The 17,992-nt window shown below is 35.0% G+C and overlaps 1 protein-coding gene across 4 annotated transcripts in view; it reads left to right on the plus strand.

Annotated features, from left to right (window-relative positions):
• DPYD (dihydropyrimidine dehydrogenase) overlaps window positions 1–17,992 on the plus strand; it is an 844,474-nt gene that overhangs the window by 600,689 nt on the left and 225,793 nt on the right. For all 4 annotated transcript variants that reach the window (XM_054437947.2, XM_063652706.1, XM_063652704.1 and 1 more), the window contains one exon: window positions 17,110–17,230. In XM_054437947.2, coding sequence (XP_054293922.1) covers window positions 17,110–17,230 — 121 coding nt within the window. The remainder of the gene's footprint in view (window positions 1–17,109; window positions 17,231–17,992) is intronic.

Below are 17,992 nucleotides of genomic sequence, written 5' to 3' on the forward strand. Positions count from 1 at the left end.
ATTATGCATGTGCTATCTGAGGGGAGATCTGTATATGAGCAAGACATAGAAGCCCTGTATACTCTACTCTCTCTCAGAGGACAGAGGAGATTTGAAGACCAGTTGTGGACGGGTATCGTGCATCAACTGAAATACCCACTTATATCTCCTTCATCAGTTGCCCCTGTGTTAACATACAGCATCAAAGTTCCTACTTGTGCCAGGCCCAGAGCTATTGATTACCCAGTTCTTCTAAGAAGTTATATCTTCTAAATGCCTATTGTTATGTATTTGCTTTTCGTAATATAAGTTTTGCCTATGAACACAGCACTTAGCATCAAAAGCAAGGCAATTTATAGCACCACCCATTAGAAGAGATTTAGTGCCATGTTATTTATAACAAAACCTGGAAATAATCTCAACATCCAAAAATTGAGAAATAAATAATTAAGTAAAATAGGGTGTATCTATATGATTTATAAATTATTGTATTAAATATATGACTGTTAATATAGTATTTTTAAAGAAGCTTAGTGACATAGGGAATGCACCTTATATAAAAATGAAGGATATATAACTAAAAATGATAAGCATTAAATTTTGAGTACAGTGTATTTACTCAATAAAGTAGTAAAATTTTCTTACTCAAAGGAAATAGACCTTTTTAATTTTATTTCTATTTAGTTGTTTCATTATGAGTAATTTTAGTTTTTTCTTCTTTATTCAAGTTGGTATTTGCTTCCACGATAATTAAGAACTTTTTTTATAATCAGGAAAATACTTTAACATTTGAAAAATATAATGTAAGAATATTGAATGAATTATGGTAAATAGTTGTTTGTTTTCTCATTCAAGGTAAGACAAGTAGACATGATTTTAATCTGTAGCAGGATAAGAAAGATATTCATTGGAATTTGATGATTATAAATATTATGAGAAGCAGAGTCTACTGTGTCTCTTGCTAGGGATAATTTGAAAGAAAATAAGAAAGCTAGAATGATTTAAGCACCATAAAGCTAATAGGTGAGAGGACTTGGAAAATCATTAACTGTGGTATATATGTTAGTTTTAATATTGTTTGGGAACTTCTTCAGGTCCTATTTAGGCTTGCGATCTCAATTATGTGTTTAATTAGCAAAGTTCATTTTTGGTGTCTCAGACAGTTGCTGATTTCACATTGTAAGAATTCAGGGATGTTGTTTAAACCACAATTGATTTATTTTAAAATGTCTTATAATCTCTTTATCTTTACATACATTTATTGCCTTGTAACATAACAGATGATCTCTTTCATCATGTCATTAGTTCTAATTGTGGGAACTGTAAAATGATAATTAATTGATATATTTGTTTTATACATCTTTTATGTAAAGCACAGTTATAGGCTCTGACAGTTCAGATTAATTTTATTGTTAGTTTTCTTTGACTATATGTTTGCAAATATTAATTTCTTAACCCCTTGCAATCTACCTTCCATCTTATTAGGTGTCTATAACTACATTCCCATAAGTTGCCAATAACTGTGAGTGGTATATTCTATTACTTACATTTCAGTCTTCATTCTACCTAATTTCTCTGCAGTATTTTACCTCAATAATTTCATCCACATCTTTTTTAGGGGAAGTGGTCTTCTCATTTATATTTTTCCTGGTTGTTCTCCTCTCTCTCTGACCATTATAAGGGTTCTGCACCTTAGTATTAATGATCCCAAAGCTTAAGCCCTTTTCCTTCCATCTTCTCATCCATTCACAAGGCATCAACCACCGTCTACTAATTAGAGTTTAATTTGAGAGTTATGCCAATGACTCTCAAATCTATGTTTCCAAAACTCCTTTCTGAGATCCAGATTGCTATTAATTCTCAACCAGATTCTTTCAGGTAGATGTCCCATAGAGACCTCAAACTCAGTGTATCTAAAATTCATTCACCCTTCCCCAGCCCTTACCAAAACCTGCTTCTCTTGTGTTTCCTAACTTGGTTGATGACATTGCTATCCTCCAGCAATTGAGATCTGCACAATTTTAAATTTTCATTCCCCAACTCTGATTTGTCCCTATCTTGAAACTTTTTAACATTCATCTTTAAAATAACATCCTAGTCCACTTGAAATTATTGCTTTTCACTGACATTGCTTCACATTAGCCATACCTTCTCTTTCTGATTGGCCTCCTGCTTGGACTCTTACCTTATACTCTCACCCCATAGACATATATAAGAGTTATGTTTCCAAAACATGGATTAAACATATGGCCTTCCATGTTTTCTTATTGCCTAAAGGATAAGGCACAAAATCTTTCAAAAACTGACCCTAAATTCTAGCTGAACCATGTGGACATGTCTCCTCCCTGCTTCCTTCATATGCACTAGTTTCCTTCTTATTTCATGTGATACCATGCATTCCTATGCTTTTGAACCTTTTCTTAAGTATTTTTTAGTCATACATTGTTCCATAGGCTCTACTCCAGCCAGTGATTTTGTGAATCCCGCAAGATTCCAAACTACGATCACCTTCACTGTTGTCTCCTCACATCTGTCTCATACACACACACTCTAGAAGTTAATAAAAAGTAATCACTCCACTGCTAAGTTTCCAGTCACTTCATAAACACTTCAAGTAGAACAGATTGTTTTGGATCATTTTTATGTCTGTTTATTTTACCAAACCAAGAATGGCCTAAACCATGAAGACTGTAACGCTTTCATGGTTAGAGGCAGGATGCTTACAAGTGCTCATTTAAGGACATTGGTCCAGATTCAGAAGGTTTCAGTATTCCCACAAATTATTCACTTTCAAAAAAAGGAAAAAGCAGTAAGAAATCTGTGAGTTGCATTTGTGATTTTAGCAGTTTTATGTTAAGTTCTAGGAATAGTAGCAATTTGAAAGGTATGAGATAAAGACTTCTTTATAGTGCTGGATGCTGCCTTTGTCCAGATGATGTAAAAATCTAATTAGGTGCTGCTGCTTCTAGATGTTAATTACATAACCAGCAAAGTTCACCATAGTATGTTCCTTTTTAAGTGAAAAAAAGCAAAGTTTTAAACTATCTAAATTTAGCAGTCCTTTGGGTACTCTGTATTTGTTGAATATTGCAAAAGTAAATACCCATCTGTTTTAGTACTAATATGATTTTGTATATCAAGCACTTTAAAGATTTTTTTCCCCCATGAAAACTTCATCAACTGTTTTATCAACAATGTAGGCTTCAGGCACTTCTGTAAAGTTGAGTTGGGATAAATGAAAGATCCTTGTTGAATTGGTAATCATGCAGGTATTGAGAATGAAAGGGAGATCATATTTTAATTTAACTTCAGTGCCTCAAGATATTTTCCCTTATGGACTATATTACTGTTCTCTGTCTACATATCCATCTTGTAGAAATCATAGCCACTGTTAATACATTTCAAATAAAGCTTTCCTGGATCTGGGTGATATTTATCACTTCTTTCTGCAAGGGTCTCCTGAATTATATGAGGGCTTACTCATTATGACATATTAAAATGCTAAATGATTTATAGAGGAATAGAGATGTATTGTAATTCTAAAGGCCATTTTTATATTCTACGGAACCTGACATAGTTTAAGTGTCACAACTGAAACTATAACTTGATTGTAAGTTCTTTGAGGACAAAGTTGATGCCTTACTCTTGTAATTTCCACATAGTCCATGAAACTAAGGACCTGCTCGACCAGGCCAATAGCTCCCTTCTAAAGAAAAGTAACCAGAAGCAGTATTTGGCATACACCTGCCATAAAAGTGTGTGTCCTGGCTACCTTGACCACAATTTATTGGACCAGATATTGTATCCCTGAGCAAAAAGCAACCATTTGGAGACTAAATAAAAAGAGGTCAGCAACTTGTCAGGAAGTGTGATGCCATAACCCAGGCGATAATGTCACTCCACACTGGATAGTGGCCAACTGCCTGTATCAATTAACACTCTTAATTGCAAGCAACAGAAGCTGACTGGCTGTCAGAAGTGAAAAGAGATTTATTGACAGGATACAAGATGGCTTACGGAATCAAAGAAGGCAGGAACAGCAGGCTTAGAAAATGGGCAAAAAACAAAAAGGCTCAGAGAATGAACACCAAGAGTTGTCCAGCTAATACAGCCTCTACCAGGGTTGATAGCCACCACTACTGCCGTCATTGGATACTGTCAGGAGATGCTGCACCACACACTACCACAAATACACTTGAACCACTTTTCTGATGGTGAGGTTAAAACTTTGGGCAGGACCTTCAGTTGGCTAGGCCTAGATCATGTACTGGTGTTTTGGTTGCAAGACAGTAGAAAGAGTAAGATCCTCTTTTCAAAGACTTGCAAAATGGGGATAGTTCCTGTGTCCTACCAATGCTTCATATGATTTAAATTTCCTGCAAATAGGAAGGGAAGTCAAATTTCAGACAGCCAAAATATAAAGAATGCTATTTGTACTGAGTCTTGTTCTCTGTGGATTTGTTTTTAAATATATTATATACATATGTATATATGTGTGTGTATATATATATACATTGTATATATACACATATATGTATGTATATGATGTATATATGTATATAAATGCATATACATATACACATATGTATATATACACATATGTGGATATACATGTGTATATATATGATATGTATATATACATGTATTTACACACACATATATGCGTATACATATACACACACACATATATATATGCATGTATATATATATCTATAAAATAGTAAAAAAATTGAATTGGAAAACCAAATTCAACTCAATTTTGAAAAAAATTGAATTAGAGAACCGAAAAGGTAATATAGGAAAAAGGAGAAAGTGAGTAGAAGTAGAAATGGAATAAGAGATGCTGAGAAATAAGAGCAGATGTATTCGTATTGCAGAGTTTTTAATCCTTAAAACAATAGACATCCATTCCTAAAGGAACAACAGGAAAACAGGAGCTGCTCTTTAGAGCTGCTGTATGTCTTACAAAATGAGTGATGGTGTCCCAGTCCCCAGAGGCCTAGCTCTTCCTTTACCAAAAACATTCCACTTACTTTTTTATTTTTCCATGTATAGTTGTAATAAACTCCCCAAAATGGGGTAACCTCACTATGTTTCCTTTCCTTGACACCTGAAAGATTAAAATAGAGAACCCTCTTTTTACACAGACACACCCCTTAGGACATGTATGCTTATAAACCACCCTGTGAGTGTAATAAATATATTGATAAGGATTTTTAGGTTCAAGATTGCTAAAGATTTTAGATAAAATCCAGTATCCATGAATTTCATTTTGAATTTGTGAATACCACACTTATAAAAGGTCATGTTTAAAGCCTTCTCTATCCCACATTATCACCAAAGACTTCTACCAAAGTCACCCACTTTAGTATTTCCTTAGTAGTATTATTTCCTTTAGTACTTAGTTTTGAGTATTTAGCTCAAAAAGGGATATCAGTCCACAGAGATGGCAAAAACAAACAAACAAACAAAATGGCCTAGATATTTCTTTCCAGCTCCTACAGCAGCAGTGGGAAGAAATTCTTTAAAGACCTATACCAACTTGTTATGGATGAGTTCTCCTTAGTTGGAACCGTTCATTGCCAAGGGATTGCAGTTTTTCTCTGCTAGGTTATTTAAAATTGCCTCAATAGTAATTCTTTCTTGCTTGGATTTCATAACATTCCCAGGACAGAAGCGTGACTTCCCTAGACTCTCTTCATCCTGAATGTATCAGCAGGGTGGGTGCTCCAGGGCAGAATGCTGCCCCACAGTAGCTTCCTCCCTGTGTTGGTTAATCATTCACTTCAATATGGAATTATAAAAATACTGAGGTTTTATGCTTGTGGTTGTTTTCTAAGTCTAGCACTGAAATACATAAGCTAAGTGAATAGACCAACAGATGTATAAAATATCAATTGTTATACTGTTTACACTAATGCTTTGCATTAAGAAAACAAATGCCAAGCTGCTTGAAGTCTGCAAAGAATAAAAACTCCTTATTACACATTTACATACACACTTGCCCTTATCCAAAATGAATCCATACATAGTAGGGCAAGCAGCCGCCTATATTTCATAACCCACTGAGGTCTTTTTAATGTGTTCTAAGCCATGATTAGGAAACCTGCTGGGGTTCATTTTGGCTCAGCTGGTCCACAATTTTGAACACCTACTGGTGGTATCAGGAAAATATGTGCATGACCTGTTTCTCCATATATTAAGATCTTCCAAATTATGCTGCATACCCTCATTAATAAGCAAACTATGGATGACTCCCTTTTTGTATGGTAGATAAAACTAGCATTTTAATTTAAAGATAAATAATATCCCACACATAAAGAAAGTTCAAGCTCATTTTTTGGCTCAGTATAAAGGATTCAACAAAAGAATAAACTATTCTGAAATGCCTTAATGTAGAAGATTTGGAGGTGTCCTAATTACCGCGAAATATGGCCCATGTATGGCTCTCAAAGAGTTTTTTGTTTGTCTATGAAGATAGGCCTATGGAACCTGTGTCAATCTTGGTTTTAGAAAAAAACATGATAAAAGCTAAGACAAGAGAAATAGACCTGGCAATATACCCCATAGATTAAGAAAAACATAATAAGGCAGAAAGGAATAGTTGACCCTAAGTGACAGACAAGTCATGGATCAAGTATGGGTGCAAGGTGGGCAACTTCAGGTCAATTCAGGCAGGCATAGAGGCTCAGAGGGATCCAATCCAGAAAGAAGTGAACAACAGATAAAGTCTAGAAATGTAGAGTACAGATAATGGAAAGGGAGAACTAGACTTCAAACAAGCAGAATGGATTATGAAAGCTAAAGCAGACATTAGAATGGAGTACAGTTCAGAACAGAGGGCATTGGAGGCTCAACACACCTGGAAGAAGTTTCATCTGACCTCTCAATGAATGATATTTTATTTTATTTTATTTATTTTATTTTATTTTATTGAGACAGAGTCTTGCTCTGTCGCCCAGGCTGGAATGCAGTGATGCAATCTCGGCTCACTGCAGCCTCCACCTCCTGGGTTTAAAGGATTCTCATTCCTCAGCCTCCTGAGTAGCTGGGATTACAGGTATGTGTTACCATGCCTGGTTTTTTGGGTTTTTTTTGTTTGTTTGTTTGTTTTTTTCTTTTTTGTACTTTTAGTAGAGACAAGGATTCGCCATGTGGGCCAGGGTGGTCTTGAACGCCTGACCTCAAGTGATCCACCCTCCTCAGTCTTCCAAAGTGCTGGGATTACAGGCATGAGCCAATGTGCCCAGCCTCTCAGTGATGTTTTTAAGAGGTTTGTCATTGATTGCATCTGTAAGAGGCAAAGAATTGGAATGAGTATTAGCATATACACTGATTCCTCTGGCCATCGTCCCTTGATGGATAATTTTGTCTTGCGGACACAAAGGCATCATGTCCTTTATCCATGGGCTTCTGCACAATTGCTTCCAGAGTCCCACATCACAATAGTGAGTTTGAGCAAGTTCTGAATCAAAAGATCAAGTAAGTGTCCAAACTCTTTAAGGATGTCTCTGAGTTGTCTTTTTGCAGAGATCACTCAATCATTGTCTCCTACCATGTCCCTAAAAGCAGTCTTTTTCTAGGAAAAAAATTAGCCCTGCTTCCTGGTATTGGGCCTTTTCTTGCCCCTGAGCATATATTGGCTATTGCTGGGTAGGTCACCAACAAGGCTTAACTGTATTCAGGACATTCCAAGATACCTTGTTCTGTCAAGCCAAGGGTAGAACTAGAATTCAGAAGAAATTTGAGAGATTCGTTTGGATTCAGCGTAGCTTTCTTGAATTCCTCTCAGTGAGATATCCTGGGGTCACTTGGGCAAGTTTTTTTCTTCTTTGACTTTCCTAGAATATAGCCTAATCCTCTTACAGGGAGAATTCTTCATACAAGTAGAGAACTGTTGTGTCAGTTGAGTCCTCCAGGAATCAGACACAGAGAGGGAGTTAGGAGGGCAAAAGGTTTATTGGAGAGAAATGCTTGTGAAAGGAAAAAAGTGGAAGCAAAATTGGAAAAGGGGAGCCATTGGACCCTGATACAGACAGAAGAAAAATCTTTGCTAGCCCAGTAGGGAGCTTCAGGACAAAAAGTGCCTATTAGAGGAGTCCCACATACACCAGAAATAGCTAGACCCTTGTACTACAGTTTTGCTATCATTCACTGGGGTCTCCCTGAAAGGAGCATGACCCCAGTTTAAAAGCGAGGCACACCTAAAGGAGGAAGCAGTTAGAGGCAGTCAGCTCACCACACTCCTGCAGCTGGGCCAGAGTCTGTTCCTGAAGATAGATCTGAGTGGTTCATGTCTGTGTCTGTTGCAGTTGCCTGCTTCTGCATGTATTTTTCTAAGACCTTTTCAGAACTTAGTTACTTTAGCATATCTACTCATCAGTTCTCGTGAAAAGTTATGTGACTCCTCACTCCTCAACATTTCAGAAAGTTAACCCTTTAAATTGCAGAGCCCCCTCTACCATGCAGGGTCTGAGCCCTGCTTCCATTTCTTTGATGCAACATGGGATTCCTGGAATAGAGACAAGGTATTTACATATTAAAATAGCAATAGTGCTACAGTGCCCCTGAGAGGCTCAGTGTCTAGAATAGCAAATGAAACTGTGGGCAGAAGGTGTTCATTGATCTGTTTATTTGGGCAGGTACCTCTCAAACTTCATTACCATGAACAGGTGAGGCCGTGGATTTCCTGTTGGGATTAGCCAGCAGAAGCAAGATAATTCTATGAAATCTGAATCTGATTCCGTAGGGACAAATTGTGGCAGAGGAGATCTGAAATTTGAACAGCTTTCAGGGCTGATCTCTACAATTAACACTGCCATTTGAGAGTAAAGAAGTGAGCTGGTGGAGAGGATCTGAGAGTCCTCGCAGAGAATTAAAATAGTGCCTGAAAGAACGCTGGCAGTCAGGAATTAACTAAACAGTGAGTAGTGTATGGCAATTCTTGTCCATTTGTAAAAAAAAAAAAAAAAAAAAAGCTTTAGAGACTAAGTGGAATGGAGAGCATTGACACTAAGAATGTCAGAGGAATGGCACACTAGGGAAATTTTGTCTGAAAGGAAGAAAAAAAATCATTAGGTTATATTCACCAGAAATGATATTTAAAGGAACAAAACAGGAATGTAGTTCCCTTTAGCTTATAAAAATATGGACAGCATCTCCCTTCCCCTCAAGGTCCCAGGGACTAAAGACTGGGAGTTGAGGCAGGGTCAGGGTCAGAGGTACAAACTCTGGAAAAGCCCTCAATATATTAAAGGTTCAGACAGAAAGGATCATGGTCAGCCTGGGCCCTCAGGTGGGTTCTCGTGGACTTCTAGGCCACAGTAGGGGACAGTTCTCTCCAAGTATTTTAGCTCACTGCTGGAGAGCATCAAAAGACTGTTTTGAAACTCAGTTGACTGCTGGAGCAAGAGCTGCTAATATCCTGTATCTCCGGGCTCCATGGAAGAGGAGATGCAAATGTTTTGTGGTTCATGATGGAAAGCTGGTATGCAATTAAAAAGTCTTCATTATTTCATTCAACATGGTATTTATTGTCTTTCATGTACCAGGCTCTTTGCTAGGATAAAAGAGTAAAATACATCCCCTAAAAGACTAATAGTCTAGTAGAAAGAAATTGATTATTAAACAGAGAAGATGACTATAAAACACTGTGATAAATGCTGTAATAAAGAAACATTATAGGAACACTAAAGAGGCAGTCATTTACTAATCCATCCTGTGCTGAAGTGGGATGGAAGGATTTGTCATGGAGGGCTGCGTTGAAGGGTGTTATTCAAGGGACAAAAAATGAAGGTAGAAAGAGAAAAATAAGAAAAAACTTGAAATGAGAAACAGAATAGAGAAGGCTATGTGCCTGGGGAGGAGAGGACACACAAGTGGGTCTATGTCATCTTCTACTTAAGGCACAAGGAAGTGGCCACACACACACACACACACACACACACATGCACACAGGCACACATGTACACATTCCAGGTATATACAGTTACAACATTTTATAATCACATTATGTGTTTGTTGTATGCATTTGTCTCCCCTAGATTGTAAAGTATTTTGGTTTATGTTTTTAAAGAACAGGGATAACATATTACATGTCTCTAAATCTGTATTATCCAATATAGTACCTAAAACAGTTGTCTATTAGGTTATCCTGGACCCAGTATACTGTACTCTCAACTTTCCTCCAAGTACATAGAAATAAGAAAGTCAGTGTCAATTTGTATGGTGTAGGCTCTATCAATTCAACAATACTGTTGAATGCCTACTATGTGTCAGGTTCTGTGCTACACACTCTGAAATAAGCTGAAATGATAGAACACTTTCAGGATGTCTTGTCTTTTGTGACACTTAATACCAGATGTCCATTTTATTGTGTGCCTGCTTTGCATTTCCTTGCAGACTCTAGTTTCATTCATCTTAGTGTTCAACACGGAAAATTTGTAGTGCCTCATGGTCAATAAATATTTGCCAAAAGGGTAGAACCCACATTACCTACAATGCCACTTTCTTTCATTTTTCTATTTATATTTGAGTGCCTTTAGAATTATTTTTAGAATAATAGATGAAATTTATCTATATTAGAAATAATTTACCTATATTAGCATGAACACACTTAAGTGTAGAGTTTGATGTGTTTTGGCAAATGTCTATACCCGATTATACCACATTCAAAATATGGAACATTTCAGAGGTAATCACTGCTAACAGGTTACAGCATAAATGCATAGTCTGTTTTTCAGACCTCTATATAAATATATGTACATATTTATATTTTAAAAACAGGATTAGGCTATCTGTGTGTTATTCTGTGTCTTGCTTTTGTTCACTTAATATGTTTTAATATGTTTTGAATATCTTTCCATGTCAGTTTATAAAGATTTATTTTTAATGGCTGCATAGTATTTCATTGTATGGATTATAGTACTTTTCACAGATCTTCCCATATTGACATTTATTCTTTTTTCTCACTACTGCAAACAATGCTGTAGTGAATGGCAGACATCTTTGTACACATATCTTGAATGCATGTGAATTTCATTAGGATAGGTATTTGGAATTGGAATTTAAAACTTATAAGATGAGCTTTACATTTTTATACATATTGCCACATTGTTCTTCAAAAAGGAGTTATTAATTTACTTTCCTATTGAGATCCTATGAGAATGCCTGTTTCTTTGCAACCTCAGCAAAGAGGGATATTATCAGTCTTTACATTTTCAACAAATCATGATAGGTGATCATGTTTATTCTTTTGTTTTTCTAATTACTAGCGAGATTCGATGTCTTTTCATATTTGCTGGTCATTTGTATATTTTCTTATTGTGGAATATAGACAACGTACATGAAACATGTATGTATGCATTTATAAACAGATATCTACACACATACATATATATTTTTTAACAAATCATAATGTGCATACCATGTGACCACCAGGTCAAGAAATGGAATATCTCCCACACCTCAAAAGCTCCCTATATGTCTCTCCCTAACACAACCCTCTCTGTCCACTTTAACACCATCCCTACTCTTTGCTTTGCTTTTCTTCGTAGTTTTATCACCCATGTATATGTCTCCAAAGACCATATTTACTTTCTATTTAAGGAGTTTATATGAATCAAATTATATTGTATACTTTTGAGACTGGTTTCTTTTGCTAAGCATTATGAGATTCATCCTTATCATTGTATGTAGCTCTAGCGTGTTTATTCCATTGTATGACTATATTACCATTTATTTTTCATTTTACTCTTGATGGACAATTTGGATTTTTTCCACTTTGGGGCTATTTCAAACAGTGCTACTATGGATATTTTGAACATGTATTCTGGAGTTTGCATCTTTAAAAGGACATATACATAAGAATGGAACCTAGATCATGCGAAACTGTTTCCCAAAGACTCTTGTACTGATTTACATTCTCCCCAGGGTGTATTGACTTTCCCCCAACTCCCCAATCTGGTAGATATATAATGGCATCACATTGTGGTTTAAATGAGCATTGTCTTTATATGGAAAAAATGTGAAAGGTGTTCATAAGGCTGATCACATTTCATATATTTTTTGGCCATTTGGATTTCACCTTGAATGAAATCCAATGAAGTATGCTATGTTGAATGAAGTATGTTAAAGTTTTGCCCATTTTTCTCATTAATTTGCAGGTGGTCCTTTATATATTCTGGATACTACTCCTTTATGAGTTGTGCTTCAGAATCTTGTCCCACTTTGTGCCTTGTCTTTTCACAATGTTTTTAAATATATTAACATTTTAATTTTAATATCTTCAAATATATCAATAGTTTTCCTTTAAAGAAAATGGAACATTTCATTACCCTCAAAAATTTTCTTATACTTGTTTCCACTTAATTCCTCCTGCATGCCTAATTCTCAGTCTCAGCAACCACTGCTCTGCTTTCCATACTCATAGTTTTTCCTCTTACGTAATTTTAATAAATGTATGCATATAATGTCTACTTCTGTAACTCAGCATCATTTTGTTTTATTAATTCCAAATTGTGGCATGATTCATTAGTTTCTTTTTGTTGTTGAATCATATTTCATTGCGTGGATATGCAGCAATTTTGTTTATTCAACTCACATATTGATGAATATTGGCATTATGTCAAATTTGGGCCTATTTTGAAAAAGTTTCTATGAGTATTCATGTGCAAGTTTTAATGTAGAAATATGTTTCCATCTCACTTGTATATATAATTAAGAGTTGAATTTCTGGGTTGATTAGTAAGTCCATATTTACCTTTTTAGGAAACTGCACAATTAACTTCCAAAGTAGTTGGACCACTATTAGAATACTTAAGTCAGGAAAACAGATGCAAGAAGGACACATGCTAAAAAAAGTTAATAAAAACATCTCCATTTCAACACATAATCTTTGCATTCACTAATATTTTAATTGTACCTGGAATAGTTGACTGCCTGTCCTGTTTTATTGACATACAAGGATAATACATCACTTTTGCTCATTATTTTGCAGCCACTTCTAGTCTTACAGGAATAAGTGAAGTAGAAGCCTTTTATAGTTCTAGTTTACAATTGATGGCTGAATTTCACTTTAGGGAGCAATTTTGCTAAAGAAGATGAAGGTTTAGGACGTGATAATGGGAAAGAAAATTAAGAAGGTGAAATTGGTACTCAGATTGATCTTCTGGGCCCCAGTTCTTTCCATCAGAAACATGGATGTAATGAAAATTCTAGCTACCTCTTGGCATGTCATATGAATTAAGACTTAAGAGTTGCTTAGTGAAAAACATTTTATAACTGGTAAAATTTTTCAGTGGATTTATTGAAATGCCAGCTTCTAAGAAAGCCATTTTGAAATGAATTGTGCAGAGTGAAAATTACTAGGTAAATGGGAGAGAAATGTTTCTTCAAGTCAAAATTTCACTTGTAATTTAGCTTATCAGGAAATTCTCAGTCTTATTCTGTAGTGCTTATTCCTCTGCAGAGGACGTGAAACCAGTGAGATTTGATGCCCTAAGTAATTGGTGGAAATGCCTGCCCTACAGTGAAGAGGTCATCTTCAGGGTCTCAAAAGCAGCAGGATGGGTCATTTATAGAACTCCCTTAATGTGTAACTAAATACAGAGTAGTTACTAGAATTAAAAATTATTATCTTGTGTCCCAGATTAGAAATTAAGCTTTAAAAACAACCAGTTTTGCATAATGGACATTACTGCAGCAAGTAATCTGCATTCCTCAGCATTACATTTTCTAGTTGTGTTGTCACCGTTGTTTGATTTTCATAGGAATCTATTCCTGATAAGATTAGTTGCAGGCAGACACTGGGCTGTACCTCATCAAAATTTTCAAATAGGCCAAATTTGCCTCTAGCTTGCTTTTATCAAAACTCTTCTCAGCACTTCACAAGTCTGCTCTGATACCTTCACTTTGCGTAGTATCCTCAAGACCACCATTTGCTCCCTAGATCTGTCACTCATTCTCAGGGGCTTCAGGTGTCTTTCTGCTTATAATGCCATGCACCTCCATCACAGGAAACCATTTTGTTGCTTCAGAGCTTTCTTTGGTGATCACATTGAATAGCAAAAGGGTTGACAGGTATTGAAGAACATGCACACACATACACACACACACTCACAAAGACAAGCAACTACTGTGACAGAGATTGCAAATCATGTTCAGGGAGAAGCATTAATGCCTTTAGAAAGCACCAATAAAGCCTTTGTGATCTAGGTAGACGTTTTTGTGTATTAGACATTTTTAAAATTTTGTTAAGCTATTCTATTTTGCTTAATTATCCATCACTTTTTCACAGAATTACCAGTGATTTGTAAAGTAGTCTTCCTACATTTCATGCTTTTAGACATTGTCATAAAATATATCTGGGTTTTTCTTAAATCTAGACATAGTTTATATTTTGATGGATATATAAGGAAATAATGTGAAAATATGCCAAGTTGCCAAATTTTCACTCATTCCTCATTCATTGACACAACATATATTTTTTAGTGCCCAGAAATAGAGCAGTCAATAATTGTTTTTTGTTTTCCTTCTTCTTCTTCTTCTTTTTGTATGTATTGGTAATGGGAAACTCTCGATTTGTCTGAGAGATAAGAGTACTTTTGTATATTTCTGATCCTGAAGATTTTGGGAAGAATTAGAAATTGTCTAAAACTTATTTATTTCAATAAGATTCTAAAAACTGGCTTGTTACAAAAGGCAAAGCCATCTCATGCTATCACTAGAAAATGAGAAGGTCAAGATGTAGAAACACTATTAATTGCTTTTAGATCTTGAACATTCATATCAAAATTGTGAAGAAACTAGGAAAATATAACTAATTACAGTCTATTCGTGAATTCTCCGAAGTATATAGATTCATTTCATGATGTTATAGACCTCACCACATTTCTAGTTGTATTAGAATATTCTCTATTATACCTGTCAAACAAAACATTGCAATTTACAGAAGAATCATTAATTTTATGGTAATTTTGGTTAGAAGTTGTTTTTAAAATTTTCAGGTAGCCAAATTATACTTACTCTTGGCTATGATGATTAGTCAGCAGCTGGCTTGCCTAAGTATGAAGATGAGAAAAATACATGTGAACACCGTCAACTTTACTCATGGAGGGTCAAATTATGGTATCTCAAAATAGAGACAGATGATTCAAGTAAACAGTGCTAACCGAAAAAAAAACATGTATTTCTAAGAATTTGAAAAACTTTGAACAAATTCCAGATTGTTAAGCAATGGGTAAGAGGCAGTCATTTAAAGAAGTCACCTAGTGAAAATCAGAAAAAATGTCTGACAGATGTTCAAAGTAAATTATTATGGCATGGGGGTCAATAGTATTGAAAGCCACTTAGAAGCCTGTATCAGATTATTAGTGTTTACTCTATTGGAACCAAATAATATTTCAAATTTGTTTCAGTAATTCTTATCAGGATACATTCCATGTATTATGCCATTCAAGTGATCTTTAAATTATTGTCAAATTCTACCTTAAAGAGAGCTTCCACAAAGGACATGCAATTCATATCATCTAGAGTTACTGTCATTTCTAGGCTAAGTCCCATGGAAATTCATAACTTAGAAATGAAAGTCACAAAGATGCCTTCATAATACCAATGCAGTGGTTATAAATATTTCATGAGCATTGCATGGGCAGGGGCAGATCTCCATTTTCATGAGTTAGAATTTGTACAGCTAAGTCTCCACATTTTACTATTCATAATGCACACTATGCCCTGTAGAGCATTCCATATAGTACTTTTTTAATATTTATGTTTAATGAAGAAATTACTGTTCTAAAAAGTGAATAAGCCAAGCCAAAGACTTCTTTTTAAAAGTATTAAGTTTTGCTTAATAGAGATGATAACAATCAACAGAAATTACCTCATTGCAGTATCTTAGCACAAAAATGCTTTTTGAGTAATACAGGATGACGGATCAAGACACATTAAACCTAAGTGAAAAGGTTCTTTCTAAAGGTTATAACATTACAAATCTCATCTTAAAGGAATTTGAAAGGTTAAAATGCAAAGAGCAACTTTCTTACAAATAAAAATATTAATTACAAATGATATGCTTGCCTACTATTTTCATAGTTTAAATATATGACTGTATTTGTCTGGGTTTTTCTTTTATTCAAAAACATTTTAACTTGCTAAGATAATATTACCAAGTGCAATAATGAATTGCTATTGCATACTTTAAGGTAATTTATCAAAGCACATTATCAGTACCTGTCAGAATACATTTTACACTAAAAGTAATGAAAAAAAGGACTATTGTATGTATTGAAATCAAAGAACATTACTGTACTGTAGCTAAGTTATTCAATGGAAAGGATAGGTGTTTGCCCTCTAAATGATACTTGCCCCATGAGAAAATAAAAGCCTGGAAAATCACAGAAAATAGGCACAGGGAAATGTCTATTTCTTGCTTTTTAAAATGAGCATTTGATATTTTATTTCATTTTTGTCATTTTGATCAATTCTTTCATGTACGTGAGTGCTGAAAATGCTGCACAGATCTTGGTAACATTTACAAAACTAAATTAAAGTTACTGATCAGCTCATGTATAATACAAGGCTGAATTATTCCATATTTGCATGTACTATATATCACATGTAGATTGATGATGAAGTCACAGATAGATTTCTTTTTGAATACACGTCAAGACTAAGTCTAATAATGAAAACAACAAGCTTTAGATTTCATATCATTCACTTGAGAGTCAGCAGTTTAAATATTTTTTATTTTGCTTAAACCAATGAGATCACTAGAAATTTTGAAATGTTTCTTGTACTTAACATCAAAAGTTTGTGTTTCATTCCTGATAATATTTAACTGAAAGTGGGAAACACTGTCTTCCATTTTGTTCTTTGAAATTTTATTTTCTAAAGGCTCTCTTGAGGAATTTAACCTTTATGTGATGAATTTGCAGTTCACTTGAAGTGTGTTAACCTTAGTTCCCTAATGAGTCTAGGTGTAATACTGAGGAGGAATTTGAGAAATATATCATGTAGCTCATTGTCAAGTTGGATTTGTCTTGCACGTCTCCAGCTTTGCTGTTGTTCCAGTACACATTTTGATCACAATTCTTTAATTATGTTCTATATTTAACCGACCTATTTGAACAGGATCCAGAGCTGGTGCGGAACATCTGCCGCTGGGTTAGGCAAGCTGTTCAGATTCCTTTTTTTGCCAAGCTGACCCCAAATGTCACTGATATTGTGAGCATCGCAAGAGCTGCAAAGGAAGGTAAGAACTTGACTTGAATCAGTTGCCCACTGTTGTAAATATTGGCCCACATTATGTAGCCATACTAAAGTATGTCTTTTCCTACAAACATGTGTATACTTTTTGTCTCAATTTTAAAAGTTTCCAATTGAGCACTTGATCCCACAAACACAGGAGATTTACACCTGGACTCATGCTAGCAAATTGACCATGAACTTTGATCTGGAAACACAAGATCGTTTATAGTTTTCCTAATAAACACTTATTTCACACATTATAAGAACAAAAAACACAGTCACAGCAAACCTGTCCAAAATAAATGACCTCATAATGTAACAATTCAATATATTAAACTTTAATGAAGTAAAAAAGAAAAAAAAGAAATTTCAATTTGCACAATGTGAAATTTCTTATGAGTTCTCTTCATATTTTATAGGGCCTAGCTGACTTCCTTAAACACATGCTCAAGAAATATCTGTTGAATACAAAAATCATGCATGCTTGTGTTCCATCGCAGGGAAATTGCACCCTGACTTGCAAAGACATTGTAAATTACCTGGAAAATAACACCAAATACAAAACATTTGGTAACAACATGTCTGCATAATAATTGAGAAAGTAAAGTTGTGGTAATTAAAACTTCTTTAATGTTTAAAATTTTAAACATAAATGTAGGAGTTAAATTAGTGAAGAACTTTGAGGAGAAGACATGTTCTCAAGATAAAGTAGAATGCATTTTTCTGGGATGTGAGGGTTTGAATGGGTTTTAACTATCGTGTCTTC

Source organism: Pongo pygmaeus, chromosome 1 (assembly GCF_028885625.2).
Source record: "Pongo pygmaeus isolate AG05252 chromosome 1, NHGRI_mPonPyg2-v2.0_pri, whole genome shotgun sequence".
Taxonomy (NCBI): Eukaryota; Metazoa; Chordata; class Mammalia; order Primates; family Hominidae; genus Pongo; species Pongo pygmaeus.